Source organism: Sitodiplosis mosellana, unplaced genomic scaffold, assembly GCF_009176505.1.
Source record: "Sitodiplosis mosellana isolate CC-2019 unplaced genomic scaffold, AAFC_SMos_1.0 Smas_scaffold_6033, whole genome shotgun sequence".
Classification (NCBI taxonomy): Eukaryota; Metazoa; Arthropoda; class Insecta; order Diptera; family Cecidomyiidae; genus Sitodiplosis; species Sitodiplosis mosellana.
Genome location: NW_022601274.1, coordinates 41,396 through 55,495, shown reverse-complemented (window position 1 = coordinate 55,495; position 14,100 = coordinate 41,396). Strand labels below are relative to the sequence as shown.

At 37.8% G+C, this 14,100-nt stretch overlaps 3 protein-coding genes across 17 annotated transcripts in view; 1 reads left to right on the top strand and 2 right to left on the bottom strand.

The window, feature by feature from the left end:
* Positions 1–17: 17 nt before the first annotated feature.
* On the top strand, positions 18–2,302 carry LOC129573247 (malate dehydrogenase, cytoplasmic). The gene is made up of 4 exons (XM_055453615.1): positions 18–179; positions 925–1,581; positions 1,658–1,767; positions 1,852–2,302. Exons 1-4 carry the CDS (start codon positions 177–179, stop codon positions 2,078–2,080), a joined length of 999 nt encoding a protein of 332 aa, XP_055309590.1. The 5' UTR covers positions 18–176; the 3' UTR covers positions 2,081–2,302.
* Positions 2,284–4,349, bottom strand: LOC129573245 (putative E3 ubiquitin-protein ligase UBR7). Its single transcript, XM_055453613.1, has 4 exons — positions 4,068–4,349; positions 3,910–3,963; positions 3,490–3,833; positions 2,284–3,398 (listed from the first exon to the last, which is right to left on the bottom strand). Exons 1-4 carry the CDS (start codon positions 4,185–4,187, stop codon positions 2,585–2,587), a joined length of 1,332 nt encoding a protein of 443 aa, XP_055309588.1. The 5' UTR covers positions 4,188–4,349; the 3' UTR covers positions 2,284–2,584.
* A 203-nt stretch (positions 4,350–4,552) lies between these two features.
* The window catches only part of LOC129573244 (embryonic polarity protein dorsal-like), a 15,341-nt gene continuing 5,793 nt past the window's right edge, over positions 4,553–14,100 (bottom strand). For 4 of the 15 annotated variants that reach the window (XM_055453599.1, XM_055453600.1, XM_055453601.1 and 1 more), the window contains exons 2-8: positions 12,324–12,500; positions 11,896–11,946; positions 9,685–10,045; positions 9,436–9,614; positions 9,135–9,367; positions 8,870–9,031; positions 5,803–8,782 (exon numbers count right to left, since the gene is read on the bottom strand). In XM_055453599.1, coding sequence (XP_055309574.1) covers positions 7,082–8,782; positions 8,870–9,031; positions 9,135–9,367; positions 9,436–9,614; positions 9,685–10,045; positions 11,896–11,946; positions 12,324–12,342 — 2,706 coding nt within the window. In that variant the 5' untranslated portion in view covers positions 12,343–12,500 and the 3' untranslated portion in view covers positions 5,803–7,081. Of the gene's footprint in view, positions 5,364–5,802; positions 8,783–8,869; positions 9,032–9,134; positions 9,368–9,435; positions 9,615–9,684; positions 10,046–10,284; positions 10,396–11,895; positions 11,947–12,323; positions 12,501–12,886; positions 13,452–14,100 lie in introns of those variants that run through there. The other 11 variants (XM_055453611.1, XM_055453610.1, XM_055453612.1 and 8 more) reach the window with 6 other exon arrangements.

The window sequence follows — 14,100 nt, the reverse complement described above, 5'->3', positions numbered from 1 at the left end:
CGTATACACGGCACACACAAATGTATGCCAACAAACATTACTCCAGATACGTTTATTCCGACGTTAATTCAAATCCAGTTGTGTCATATTCTATACGCTCAGTTCTTTGGCGATTGTCGTACAAGCATCAAGTGTCGTGGAAAAAATCCGAAACAATCTTCTAAAACACATTTAAAATGGTGAGCAAATTACATTCCATTGAATTTATTCTTTTTAATTATTTCAATAAGACCAATCAGTCATTAGGTTAGATATTTTATATGCAACGTAGATTTAATATTTTCATAATGAATTCATGCCCAGTTTATCGTAATAAAATAGTATTGCGTTTCAATTGGATGCAGGAAATTTCATGTTAAATTCTTATTGGAATTGTGATAAACCAATGTAATGGCGAATTGCGGCTAGTTCAAATGACCTTTAGAAAGTACAAAATGTCAAAAATGCGGTCCAAATTGCGATTTTCGTAATTGGAGTGAAAAAAAATTTAGCACCATTTCTGCCAAACTTATCAATTTCCATATCAGTTACGTAATGAAGACACCTTCCAATAGCGATAAGCCATGCAAACGTGGGGAATGAAAAGAAAATATTGAAATATAATAAAAGCATAACTACTACACATTTTCGGTTATCTGTTGACGATGACGTACTGTTGTTGTTGCCAGAACTAAAAATACTATTTCTGTTGGGGTCTCCGACGGGATTGTGATTAGCGGCATTTTCCTGCACGCAAACACACACATACACACATGCACACTACTCGCCGTGCTCATTTCATTTTGAAGTGTTTATTTTCAGACGTTTTTTTTTCTTGACTTGGTCGACGACAGGACTCTCTTATATACTGAAATTTTTTGACAAATTAGAGATATTAGTGAATGACACTCAAATGACCGCGTTGTTTGTTTTATCAATTTTCAGGCTGAACCAATCCGTGTTGTTGTTACTGGCGCTGCCGGTCAGATTGCCTACTCGATTTTATACATGATTGCTAAGGGTGATGTGTTTGGACGTGACCAACCATTGATCTTGCATTTGTTGGACATTCCACCAATGATGGGTGTCTTGGAGGGTGTTGTCATGGAATTAGCCGACTGTGCCTTACCCTTGTTGCGTCAGGTCATCCCAACAGCTGATCCAAATGTTGCATTCAAAGATGTTTCGGCCGCATTCTTGGTCGGTGCTATGCCACGCAAAGAGGGTATGGAACGTAAAGATTTGCTTTCAGCCAATGTAAAGATCTTCAAGGTGCAAGGTGAAGCCCTTGATAAATATGCCAAGAAAGACGTTAAAGTTTTGGTTGTCGGAAACCCAGCCAATACAAACGCTTTCATTTGCTCGCACTATGCACCATCGATCCCACGTGAAAACTTCACAGCAATGACCCGATTGGATCAAAACCGTGCTCAAGCTCATGTTGCAGCCAAAGTCGGGGTTCCAGTTGAAAACGTTAAGAATGTCATCATTTGGGGCAACCATTCGGCTACTCAATTCCCAGACGTGAAACACGCCACAGTCAAAGTTGGCAATGCGGAAAAATCCGTATACGATGCCATTGGTGACAACAACTACTTGCAGGTATTATTCACTCCGTCTGTACTTGACAGAAAACACTAGAAATTTAAATGAAAACTAACAATAATCCGATTTCCAGACCGATTTCGTAACAATCATCCAAAAGAGAGGAGCAGCTGTCATCGCCGCACGAAAAATGTCATCAGCTATGTCGGCAGCTAAGGCCGCCACTGACCATATGCACGATTGGTATGTGTTGAAAAGGAGTTCAATTGGCTACTTATCATAAAATACTGTAATTTATACGCTAACCTAACGTTGTTACCATTCCAGGTGGAACGGTACCGAAAAAGGAAAATGGGTATCGATGGGAGTCGTATCCGATGGAAGCTATGGCATCGCTAAGGACATTGTTTTCTCATTCCCAGTGACAATCGAAAACCATCAATGGAAAATCGTCCAAGGATTGTCTGTCGATGATTTTGCTCGCAGCAAATTCGACGTCACCGCTGCCGAACTTTTGGAAGAAAAAGAGGAGGCAACCGCCGTTTGTAAATTGTAAAAAGAGATTGGCAACCAATGTCTCAATTCAAACGAACAAAAACAAAAAAAATCAATCAATTGAAACCAAGAGTTCAATATCCCACACACAATAAAATGAAACAGGAGAAATCACAAAACGAAAATCATACATTGCAACTTATACATATTATACAATTTCCCCATCCTTGTGTAGAGGAAGCACGTACAATAAAAACCAATATATTATTGTTATGAGATTAAATTTATGCTGTTTGAATATTTATTATTTGTTTAACAAAAAGGAATTCAGTTTTTTTCCATAATATTTTTTTTGAGTACATAGAAAAACAATGCTTATATATCTGCCACATTTTGTTTAGGACTTAATTTGTTGTTTTAGATCAATCATTTATTTATTATTTTTGAAAAATCCCTTCGAAATCAATTATCTTATCTGAATTTAAAAAAATACTTGTTGCTGGCATTGTATTATACGCGCAATGTGCGCCAAATCGATTAACCGTTCAATCACACTTCATCCACTTCATTCTTTCTTGCCCATGGTTTGGAAGAATGTGTCAACATCCTTAGCGGTGACCACCTGTTCACTACTTACAAACGAGGTCAAGAACTCGGTCAACTTCTTCTTCAATTTATTGTATGCCATAACCGCTTCGATTTGTTGAACACGATCCATACCGGAGAGTGCGCGCATCGTTTCGTCATGGATGGAGGTAGTACGGTTTTCTGCTTTCGCCTTTCCTTTCTCTTGATATGCGTGCACGGTGTCCTCGTCGTCGAGCAAAAATTCAACGTCGTTTTGCTTGTACATGTCCAGACATTTTGAGCATTTGCACAGTTTGGATCGCCATTCCAATTGCCAAAACGAAGCGCCAGTGAATTTGAATAGTGCAAAAGTTGGCTTCCGACAAACATCACTGCTGCTCGATGAGGCGGTCGCCTCATCATCTAACTTGGCCTTCTTACCCGGTGGAATGTCATCGTTTGTATCCGCCGAAGACCGTTTGTTTGTGGAATTATCGGATTGAACGTTATTTTTATTGATTTCGATGATACCTTTGTAGCACTGATCGATTTCAGCATTCAGGTTTGCGTCTTTCTTCTCCAAAGTTTCGGCCAATCCCTTTTCCGGTGCCGTGCTAGCCACTTCACTGTCGGTCACATTCAGATCATCACTGGTATTGATCGTTGTGTCGGCCGCAGCATCGTCCGACGGTGTGATGCAATAGCCGCTATAGAAGTTTAGAAAATCATTTTTTAACGTACAGGAATCACAAATCATCTCATCAAATGCATTGGCATCTGGTACTTTTGCATCCAAATGTCTTGAATGGAACCTGCAAATTGAAATGAAATAATTTTAGTAGAGTATTCTCAATTCGCCATCGTATGCGATAGTACGACTCATATGGATGAGTTAACACTTACCAGTCTTCACAAAAAACACACTGAATCATTTCGTCTTGGACATCATCATTTTCGTCCGGATATGGTCGATGGCACGTACAATAAACGCCCGAAAAGTTTTGATTGTATGTATTTTTGTCGTTGTCCTCCATTTTGTTGGCTTCCAATTTGCAGCGGATCGCCAATATTTTGGATGTACCACAATCGCACCGAAAATTTCGCTTTGTGTACAGCTCGACCAAGTCGTGACCATCGTGACATTTGTAACTGCATGCTAAGCATACGCCAGCTCGCTTTTCTGGCTTGTCTTTTGATTCTGGGACGCATGTTAAACATGCATAAAGCGCCTGTCTTTTAATATATCCCTAAAAGCCAAACGGAAAAATATTTGATATGGTCGGAACATTGATCGTGATTTAAATACGCAGTTTGAATACATACTTGAGAGTACGTGCAATGATTTTCATCCGATCCACCCAACACAGCAACGACATCCTGATAAAATACATCAAACACACAATATCTACCGTGAATTTCATTTCCATTTCAACTAATTTTGATTGATTAAAGTATTAAAATGAGCCGTGCTCACTACTTACCTCGTCTATTTCGCGTTGTTCATTGAGCAGATCGGACAATGTTAATATTTCGCCGTCTTCATTTGTTTCATTTAAATCGACCGGATTTTTGTTTGGTTCTTCGTTGTTCTGGTCAGACATCGCTGATTGTCGATCAAAATTCAACGTTTACGTTGGCAAAAAGCAAAATACTTTGTAATACTGGAAAATTTTCAGCTTTAGCAGACACACTTTTTCGCTTGCACACAAAAACTTATAGTGACTGTGACTCGTAAAAGTCAATAGAATGTATTGTGTGTGTTTGCTTGTGAACAAAAATACTTTTCATTTACCGCAGCGCCCCCTGGATTAGCGCCATGAAAGTTTTCAACGTCACTTTTGAAATGCAAGTTTTTGGCGCTGTATACAAATTGTTTGCTTAACGATAAGTAAAGGAATTTATGGATTGAAGAAGAAGAAGAAGATAAAAAAATAAAACGACAAATTTCTTCAAGGAAAAAAATGGATTTTCTTATCAAAATGGTGTGCAATAGAATTTTTATTGGTAACTTAAAATGTGTTCTCTTTTTTTTTCTTTTAAATGGCTAAACAACAACAAAACAAAATAAAAATGAAATCATTCGATTGAGATTTGCTTAAAACTATCGGTCATGTTCTCTTCGTCCGCTTCAAATGTATTGGTCTGTATTGTATTGATGGTCATTTGTGTGATGCCTTGATTTGTGCCAGTATCGCTGTTGCCGATATTTTTGAGCAAATCATTGAGCAGATCGTTCGATAATCCCAACTCGTTGGTGTTGATTTGTTGTTGGCTATCCAAATCCAATAAACTGCTGATATTCATGCCGCTGACATTGTCCAGCACATTTTCATTGTTGTCCAATTGATTTATATTGTCTAGGTTATTATTCGCCAAAATGTTTCCAAGGTTCCTTTGATCGGTTTGATTGGTCTGATTTGGGTTGTTGTTGAGAAAATTAACGGCTGCATTGACCAAACTTGTGTTTGGGATGTTGAACTGATTTTGATTCGGTTGCGTTTGATATTGCTGTTGATTGAGAATGTTTGTGTTTTGTAACGGTGATACGGACGGAATGTAGCCGCCCATCATATCGAAATGTGACTGTTGTGGAATGCCCTGAATTGGAATGTTCGGTGAAACTGATGCAGGATGTAATGGGTTCGGTGACGGCGTGTATCGTTGAGGTGGTGGTGGTGTCGGGCTTGTACTTGCGTAGTTCGGAGATATGGGTTCCTGTTTGACGGCCGTATCCGGCAAAAGTAGATAATTTACGTTGTTCTGCTGTTGCAGCCATCCTTTGAAGGGAGAAAAAAAATGAGAAGACAAAAAATGAAGATTAATCAAATGATTTCCAAGTACAATGTTCAAAACATAAAAAAACAAACAAAAACATATCTATTCCAAAAACCCAAGCGAATTAAATAAGCAAAAATGACTTGAAAAAAAATGTTCAAAATGATTGTGGGCGAATGATGATGAGTTTTTTTTTCAGGCAGAACATGAGTGAACTAGTACAAAATTAAACGATATAAAAAATAAACACGAAATTAATAGGGTGTTAGAATCAAATCACACACATTTATTGAAGCTCACCAATAAATGCTCACCCGTTTGCAGCGTTTAGTTACACGCTGGTCATCGTTTCGCTTAAGGCTAAACATTTTAAGAATTGAAAATTTCCTTTTTGCTACAAAGAAGAAAGAAACTTGAGCAGAATGAAAATTCACAGCGACAATCGATTCTCAATCTCTTTGCATTTATTCGAAATGTTCAGATTTTTTTGGGGGGGTTAAAAGGACAGTTTACATAATAATTTGTTGTTGTTTTTTTTGGTTAAGCATTTCGTGTTGTTTAACATTTTCCATAAGTGTATAATCGTTAATAACTTGACAAACATTAACAAAGATCAATAAAATGTTCTTTTTTTCTACGTATTTAATTTCCTTTTAGTCCTTTCCAACCGAAGTCCATTTTGATTATATTATCGTCTACACTTTTAAATTCGCAATAGAAATTTCAACAAAAATTTCAACATTCTTTTTTTGCCATATCTAACATATGAGTTATAATCGAAACAAAAATTCCTCCTGTCACCATTTACCATACATAAAACTAATAAATTCCAATTAGATAAAACAAAATATTGATTGCATTTTTAACATTGTTGATTTTTTCTCTCTCTCTCTTTCTTTTGATACTTGGTAAATGCATTTCTTCATGATGCATGTAATCATTTGGAAATATTACACAATAATTTTTGACTAGAAAACTCAAAACGTGAAACAGATGCCGTATGAATGTAAAATTGTGAGCACCTTCACCACGGATGCATTGTTTCCAACGTTTAAAAATAAATATGAGTATAACTGGACTAGAAATTTAACTTATAAACCTACAGCAAAGGCAAATGGCGGGTTACACATCACTCGATGAATGATGATGATTCGATCAAAGAGAACAGAAAACATTTCAGTGATATCTTTTGGTACAGAGTGAACTTGAAGAGCACTTTTGTGAGCATCAACCAATCTGGAGAAGCATTTGGAACTCAACAAGAATTTCAATGAATGGTAAAACAAACGATGAAACAATTGAATAACAAATTAAATATTAACAATTTCGAGAAAAAAGACTCTCAGCGAATTATACCCACTACCCATCACCAATGAAGATAAAATGATAGAAAATAAATAGCGAAAAATTAACGAAAACTTACGACCGTCATGCGGTGAAATGTCAAATAAATTTACATCATTTCCAGTTCTTAAACGCTTACGTTTCAACTGAACTTTGTCTAAAACAAAACGAAAAAAAAAAATAAAAAACAAGCAATTGATAAATCAAACGAAAAAAGTGTTTACAAAATAAATTCTGTAAATAAATAGGGAAAAAATAAATAATAAATTATAATGTTATGGGTCCAAATTTGGATGTAACGACTTGTACTGTGAAATTAAATAAATAAAGACTGAAATTAGGATTGAATATGGTTTAGTTGCTCGAAATGTAGTCATTAATCCTTTGTTTGGTAGTTCATTGCCAGCCGCTTAGCGATTTCGGTGTTGGGCACAACTTCGGCCGCCTCAACCGGTGCATAAAATGCGGACATATCGTCAAATTCACTTTGAGTCGCCGTTGGAGCTACCGATGTGTACAGGGCAAAATGTTCGGCTTCTGACAAGTCAACATCAGCATCTAATTTAACGCCATACTGGCCTTCACACAGATTGCGTAAGCTTTGTGCATCTGCGATAGCCACTAATTCCATGTTACCATCTTGGATGGGGATGTCGGCCAACTGCAGTGCACTTACGGTCTTTCGATCCAAATTATTGCTTAAAGTGAAATTGCTAGAATAATGTTCGGGCATTATGATGTTACCGCTGCCGCTGCGCATCGGCAACGAGTCTGAGCTGAGACCTTTCAAAGGTATGTGCACCACATCGGCAGTCAGGTGTGGTCGTTTGCCAGAAACTGAACTCACACTTCTGCCAACGGGTTTGCTTTTCTTTGACGGTGACTGTGGCGTTCGGAAAGACCGAGTGGACAAACGGTTTCGGTCGAATCCTTCAAAATTATTGAAACTCGATTCGCGCGACAAATTCGGCGAATTCTTTGTGTCCGTGTTACAATTCGAACCAATATCGCATTTACTCTTTCGTCGAAAGATGCGAGAGAAAAAGCCTTGCTTCTTCTGCGGTGACGACTGTGCTGAGTTGTTTGTACTGGATGCTGGTGAACGAGAGTCTGGAGAGCGTTTGATGATGATTTGAGGTTCGTCGGAATCGTTATTGGGCTCTTTTATGCTGGGTGATGGTGGTAACAAATTAGCATTGTACTCTGTATTCTCTGCGGTAATTTTCCGAAGTCGCTTCGGTGGCAACGGTGGAAGTTTTTCCTCCTCAACTACATTCTCAATACGCCGAACTGGACTTATATCTATCACCGGAGCCAATGGATTTATAATTGGCTCAACTGTGTCATAATCGACATTGTAAGACCGTGGCTGTGGGTCAGGGTCACTTATCGGAATCGGATTCTTGAAAGCTCTTTGTAAACTAGTATACGTGGCTGTATCGTCAAAATCAAAGCTCATATCATTTCCATATCCTTGCTTAGTTTCTTCTAATTTTACGTTCCGTTTCATTTGATACCCGGAGTAGATTTCATCCAACTCGGCCACTTGTTCGAGCAATTCGTTAAGAGTTTTATCTTCGTCTTCTTCGCCAGAATTCTCACTCTGCGCCAACATGTTTCGGCAATCTTCGATGCGTGACACCACCGGACTTGCGGTGACGGTATCATAATCGAACGTATTGTTCGTAAGTGGGGTGTCAGCTGCTGTAGCGAGTTCATCATTCAAAATACTGAATTCCGTTTTTTCAAGCCATTCCGATGTTTTCTCCGTACTATCAACCATATTTATATCATCAACGATTATAGCTTCTTTCAAATAGTTTTCGACACAAGGTTTCTTCCGTTGAACGCAACCATCATCTACATCTGCATCGACGCTGATTCCATTTGCGATCTTTGTTGGATCGATGTAGCCATCGGATGTAAAATATCGGCTTAATGCCTCAAAATTACCCTTCACCTTTAATCCCTTGCGTAACTCTATCAATGAACGCCTACCTGAATCCAAAGGAAGATATTCGAATGGTAAAGCATCACTTGTCGCATTATCGGATGGTCGACGCAACTGTATGAAGCACTGAAATTCAAAATTTTGTTCTTGTTCAATTCCGGTGAATCAGAGAGATTTTGTATCTGATTAGTTCTATTAAAAAACGACACTCACCTTGACGGGTTGCTCGATATCAAGTGTTTTATATTTTGGAGTTCGAAACGATATTGCCACTTGTTTATGAACGTTTGTGTGTTGAAAATCACCATAGCCTTCCCATACGATTACACCTTGGTTTTCTTCGAAGAACCGCACTTGAATATCTTCTTTTGCTACCTGTAAACCGCAAACACAAATGAGTAATAAAATTCTGAATTGCGTCAAAAAGCGCAACGAGCTGGTGATGATGCATCATCATCATGTTGTTTCTTGTTTTTACCTTCTCGCACAATAAAATTATCTCGTCTCCACCAGCTACATTGCAGCTTGGTTTACTTAATTTGCAAATCACAAGATCTGACATGGCCTTTTTGTCATAAATCGGTTCCGAAACGACTGGCTCAAGCGGAATATTAAAATTATGCCCGTCGGGATCTTTCAGGAAAACTTGAAAGCACAATCGAACTGCATTCAAATCAATGCTTGATGGCTGAGAAGCATGGCCAAATCCCTCTGCAATCAGAAAAAAACAGTGTTACAAAGCGCTATGGGAACATATGACAGAATTGAATCAAATTTACTTCTGAATGGATCAACTCGGATTTTCTCCCGTTCTTTCAGCGATTCCTCAATATCCTTTTTCTTAACACATTGAATGCCCAAATTGGCGAATGTTGCAGTCATGGTTTCATTGTTGATTTCGAGGGTGCACACGCCTTTACTGCAAATGTCCTTTCCGACAAGTTTATGTGGATGTGCCCTGTAATAGAGAAGAAACCCAAGAATAAGCATCTTGTTTGTGTGTTGCCAAACAGCCAAATGTGACTCACCGATATGGTTTATCTTTTGTGACACAAGATACGACAACAACAGCACGACCACGATAGTTCACCACCTGAATGCCTGGATAAGTTTTATTGTCTGGAGTTGAGCTTGCACCTGGTATCGAACCAGCTGATCTACCCTCACATTCGTATCGGAACCGTAACGCTTTCGGCGCTGGTTGCTCTGTAATTTTTACAAAAGCATTCGGGTAGGGGCTGTTGGAAGGAGCACGTGCACCATGATGATTGCTCCTGGATGTCATTGCAGTGGTGGTCTTGTCGTTATTTATCTGAGTATTAGGTGATTGTTGTGATCCACTATTAAATATACCCCCTGCACAGGGATCTGTATCTCGGATAGCGTTAACTGTAGCGCAAAAGAAAAAACCAGATTTTCAAATGAAAAATTGAACAACAAAAAATCTCAAGCACACACAAATTGAAAATCCCTTTTCTCGGATCTCAATATCAATTAATAACAATATGAATCCGTTCTAACAAGTGGATTAGCCTAATTAGAAACTGGGCACGTTTTATAATTTAGCGAATTTTTCTTCTTCTTCTTTTCTTTCCTCTTCTGATTACTGTTTGCTGTACATTACGTACCGATATTGTAACAACGACTGAGCAACAACAATGCTGCGGCTGCTACTGCTGCTGCTGACGAACGTAAGCTCACAAGACGTTGAACACACTCCTAATGTTCTATTTATAAATCTACATATTTGTGATGTGAACGAAAGACAACGAAAAAGCGAACGAAAGGCGAGAATAGTGAAAAATGCGTAGCGATTTTTCAATGTACACAAAAAGAAGCGAGAGCATTTCCTTCAAAATTTCATTTACGTTGGATACGTATAAATAGGCATACGTACGAAAGTTCGCACTCTCACATATCCAAAATATTGACTGAGTAGTTCAAACAGCTGGTCATTTTGTGTGAGCAAAAGCGTGTTTTGCAAAGTCGGTTATTGTTCAGTCAGCAGACAGCGACAGTAAAATGAGCTGATGCGGCTTTCAATGCTCTTGAATTGGTTCATACGTCCATCGACGAAAGGATAAATTTAGCGAATATTGAAAATGCCAAAAACCACATTTTAATGAAATTGAATCGTTTCAGTGTTTTTTTTTGTTTGGCTATTGCTTTCTTCACTCTCTTTGCTTTGCATTTCAATCGCACTGCCATTGTAATTAATTTTCAATATCTCATTGGGAAAATATATGTTTACATTCCAATAGTTGAAGCTCGGCTGGTCAAAATTAAACATTGACATTGTTTCCATAGCTAAAAACTGAGCAGTAATAGACATCAATTTAAGCAAACAAATACGCCTGTTCTGACAAACTTTTTCTTCTTTTATTTTTCTTCCGCGCTGTGTTTTGTTTTATTTGATATAGGCGTGATCTGTGTACGTACATTGTCCTTATTCCAATTTTCATTTTTTCGTTTTTCATTCGTGTGGAAAATTGATAATCTGTTTTTTTAGAATATGGTGAATGTAAATCGTTTTTCGCATTTCAACGCTCCTGACCGTGTGAATCATTGGCGTTTGTTTGCTGAAAATTCTGATTTATGACTTTTTAAACATATACAGTTCATTTGCAAAAGGCGAGCGAGTGAGCGAACGGAGAGCGTTCATCGCAACGTATGTTATTGAATTTTGATAAAACATCACAGAATCACACATACAAGATGTGTATAGATCAGGGTCCAAATGGCTCTGGACAGCGTTAAATCGATCCTCGACATTCTCTGCGCCACATCACATATTATTCTACGAAAAACCATCTATCGCTTGCCAAAATGAAAAATATGTGAACACAATCATTGTGCTGAGACACACACACACACGCGCGCGCGCGCGAATATTATTACGATTTTATAGTGGAAGTCATGTAATTGACACTGGTGGCCAGCAATTTGGTACCTATTTATTTTTATATTTTAGCCATTAAATTCGACTGCGCAGTTCAATTTGACGCAAAGAAGAGAAAAGCCATCATTTTCGTTTCTCATCTCATTTTCCAAACGATACGAATGAGGTGACAGAAACATGTAAATTCTAAGTATGCAGCGATCGCCGCATTGCTGTGAAATTTTTTCATTTTGCATTCGGTCAAATTTTTGAAATGAAATAAAAATGTATCGCTTGCCAAATGGCAAGCAAACACCGTTGCGAGTCAAGATATTAGGCTAAAAGGTATTGGGACACTTACTGACGTCACTGATGTTCAAAGACTTATCCGACTCACTCACTGAATGATTGGCTGAAATGAATATAAACGATGAAAAATCAAATTAAGTTAATACAAACGTTAAACACTGAACTAAGTCGAGATAAAAACATGTTAATCTCAAAAATTAGCGAAATACTAGACTAGACATTTTACAAGTGTTTTAATGTTGCCAAAAATAAATAAATAACAAAGCGTTTTCGTCGGCTTGTCATGATGTGTTAGATTAAATTAAAAAAAACTCTCAAATCTACAAAAAAACAAAAACATTTCAATCAAAATGCAAAATGTCAACGGAAGGCGTTTCATAGTGCAAAGATAGATTTATTTTAGATTCTAATCCAGATATTGAAACCAAAATCCGTGTTATTAAAGTGTTAAGTGCGAGCGTAAAAAATCGTGCAAAATACCTATGTCATTCTGATCCATAGTTTTTAAATTGTTTTTTGTTTTGTTTTGTCGTGGTCCAATTTTCACGCCAACAATTTTTCGTTTGGTAAATTTTCCGAATATCTTCGCAAATTTCGTTTCGAATTTGACACAGCTATCTTACAGAGGCTATGTGCTCTGATTGCATTTATAGGCAGCTGTTGATGAACGAACGAAAAAGGAATATCAAATACATGCAAATTGTTTGCGCAGTTTTTTTTCTGGGTATGGTTTTTTTTTTCAAAATAAATTTAATAAGTGAACTGATTTCGGGCGATTATAGTGATTTGAACATGTTTGTTTCTGAGACTGACAATCTCGTGTTCAGCCAGTGTTTCATGTTCAGAAACACTTTTCGCATTCTCAGAAGTGCAGCTGATTACAAGACCGACATTGATTCCTACAGCAGCTATCGCATTTTGTGCCTTTTTACTATAAATTATAATAAAACAAAATTTTAATCGGAGAGCTGAGCCCGCTCTCTTTCTCGCTGGGGATTCCGTATGACAAACCCCCCCGACTCAGCGCAAATGCTTGCACTCACTGGTAGTTGTATCCAACTGTATATAGTTGTAAATTTTACTCGCAAATATTCCCTGCATCATCACCGCAAAACTCCGAATGCGGAGACGGAGACGGCGATGCAAATTAAGTTGAACTTTGCATGTGAAAAATCATCAATCGATAGGCTTAACGAACAAAGTGAAACGCGTTTATTGCGTTCTGTAGCTAACTTGTGCATAGAATTTCATTTCTGGTTTGCGTCTACTAATTGAAAGACATATTCTCTTCGTGCAATCAACGTTCGCTTGCGTTCTCACTCGCGCGCTACATTGCATTGATTCACTGGGTTTTTATTAGCCGTCTGTTCATCCCGGGATAATAAATATTATAATTTTGTTATTAAACATTTTTGTCGTTATTCTCGTTTGTTGCAATTCGCCGTGTATGTGTGAGTGTTTTTCTTTTCGTAGGGAACTGATTTAGCACGAAACGTGATTTGCATGTTGTCCGAACTGGTGCCCTGGTTGACTCAGGCATACGAAAAAATTGAGACAGATCTTTTTGGCTTCGATTGCACCGTGCACACTAGGGTAGCCCAAATGCCAAATGTTTTAAAATTTGCAGCTCCTAACCGCTGATCCGAAAATTTGGTCCGAAAAAATAAATTTAAGCCATTTTCCGACATACTTTTACTAATCAAATCCACTCCCCCGAGAGCTATGTAGTTTGTAGGGGAATAAAATCAATACATTGAAGAATATTCAAAAAATTTGTACTATATCGCAATTATACTGGTCAACAGATGACTGGATCTTACTGCTGGCGTCCAGTGCTACAATTTTGGTCAATATTATAATGCTCTAAAGTGCAAAACTGAGCTGTTAGGGGTGAATATATGGCCAAAATCGACCAAAATTTCACATTTTTGCTACAATAACGTCATGAAACCTCAAAATCACTACTTACAATACAGTTTTTGAGCCTATATCGACTCAATTTTTTCCGTACAATCCAAATATGACTATTGCCGGCCAGTCTGAACCCATTTTGGTGCCAATAATTTCGTCGGTTTACACTTTTGATAGAAATTTTGCTAAGTAGCGCTCTCACATCGGATTTTCAACAAAAACATCAATGGCCAAAACATTAAATCAACGGAAAATGATCAGAATTTTTGATTTGAACTTTCATACAGTGATTTTACACGTGTCAAAATGTAAAAATACTGAACCAACTGCGAAATTGCACCAAAAA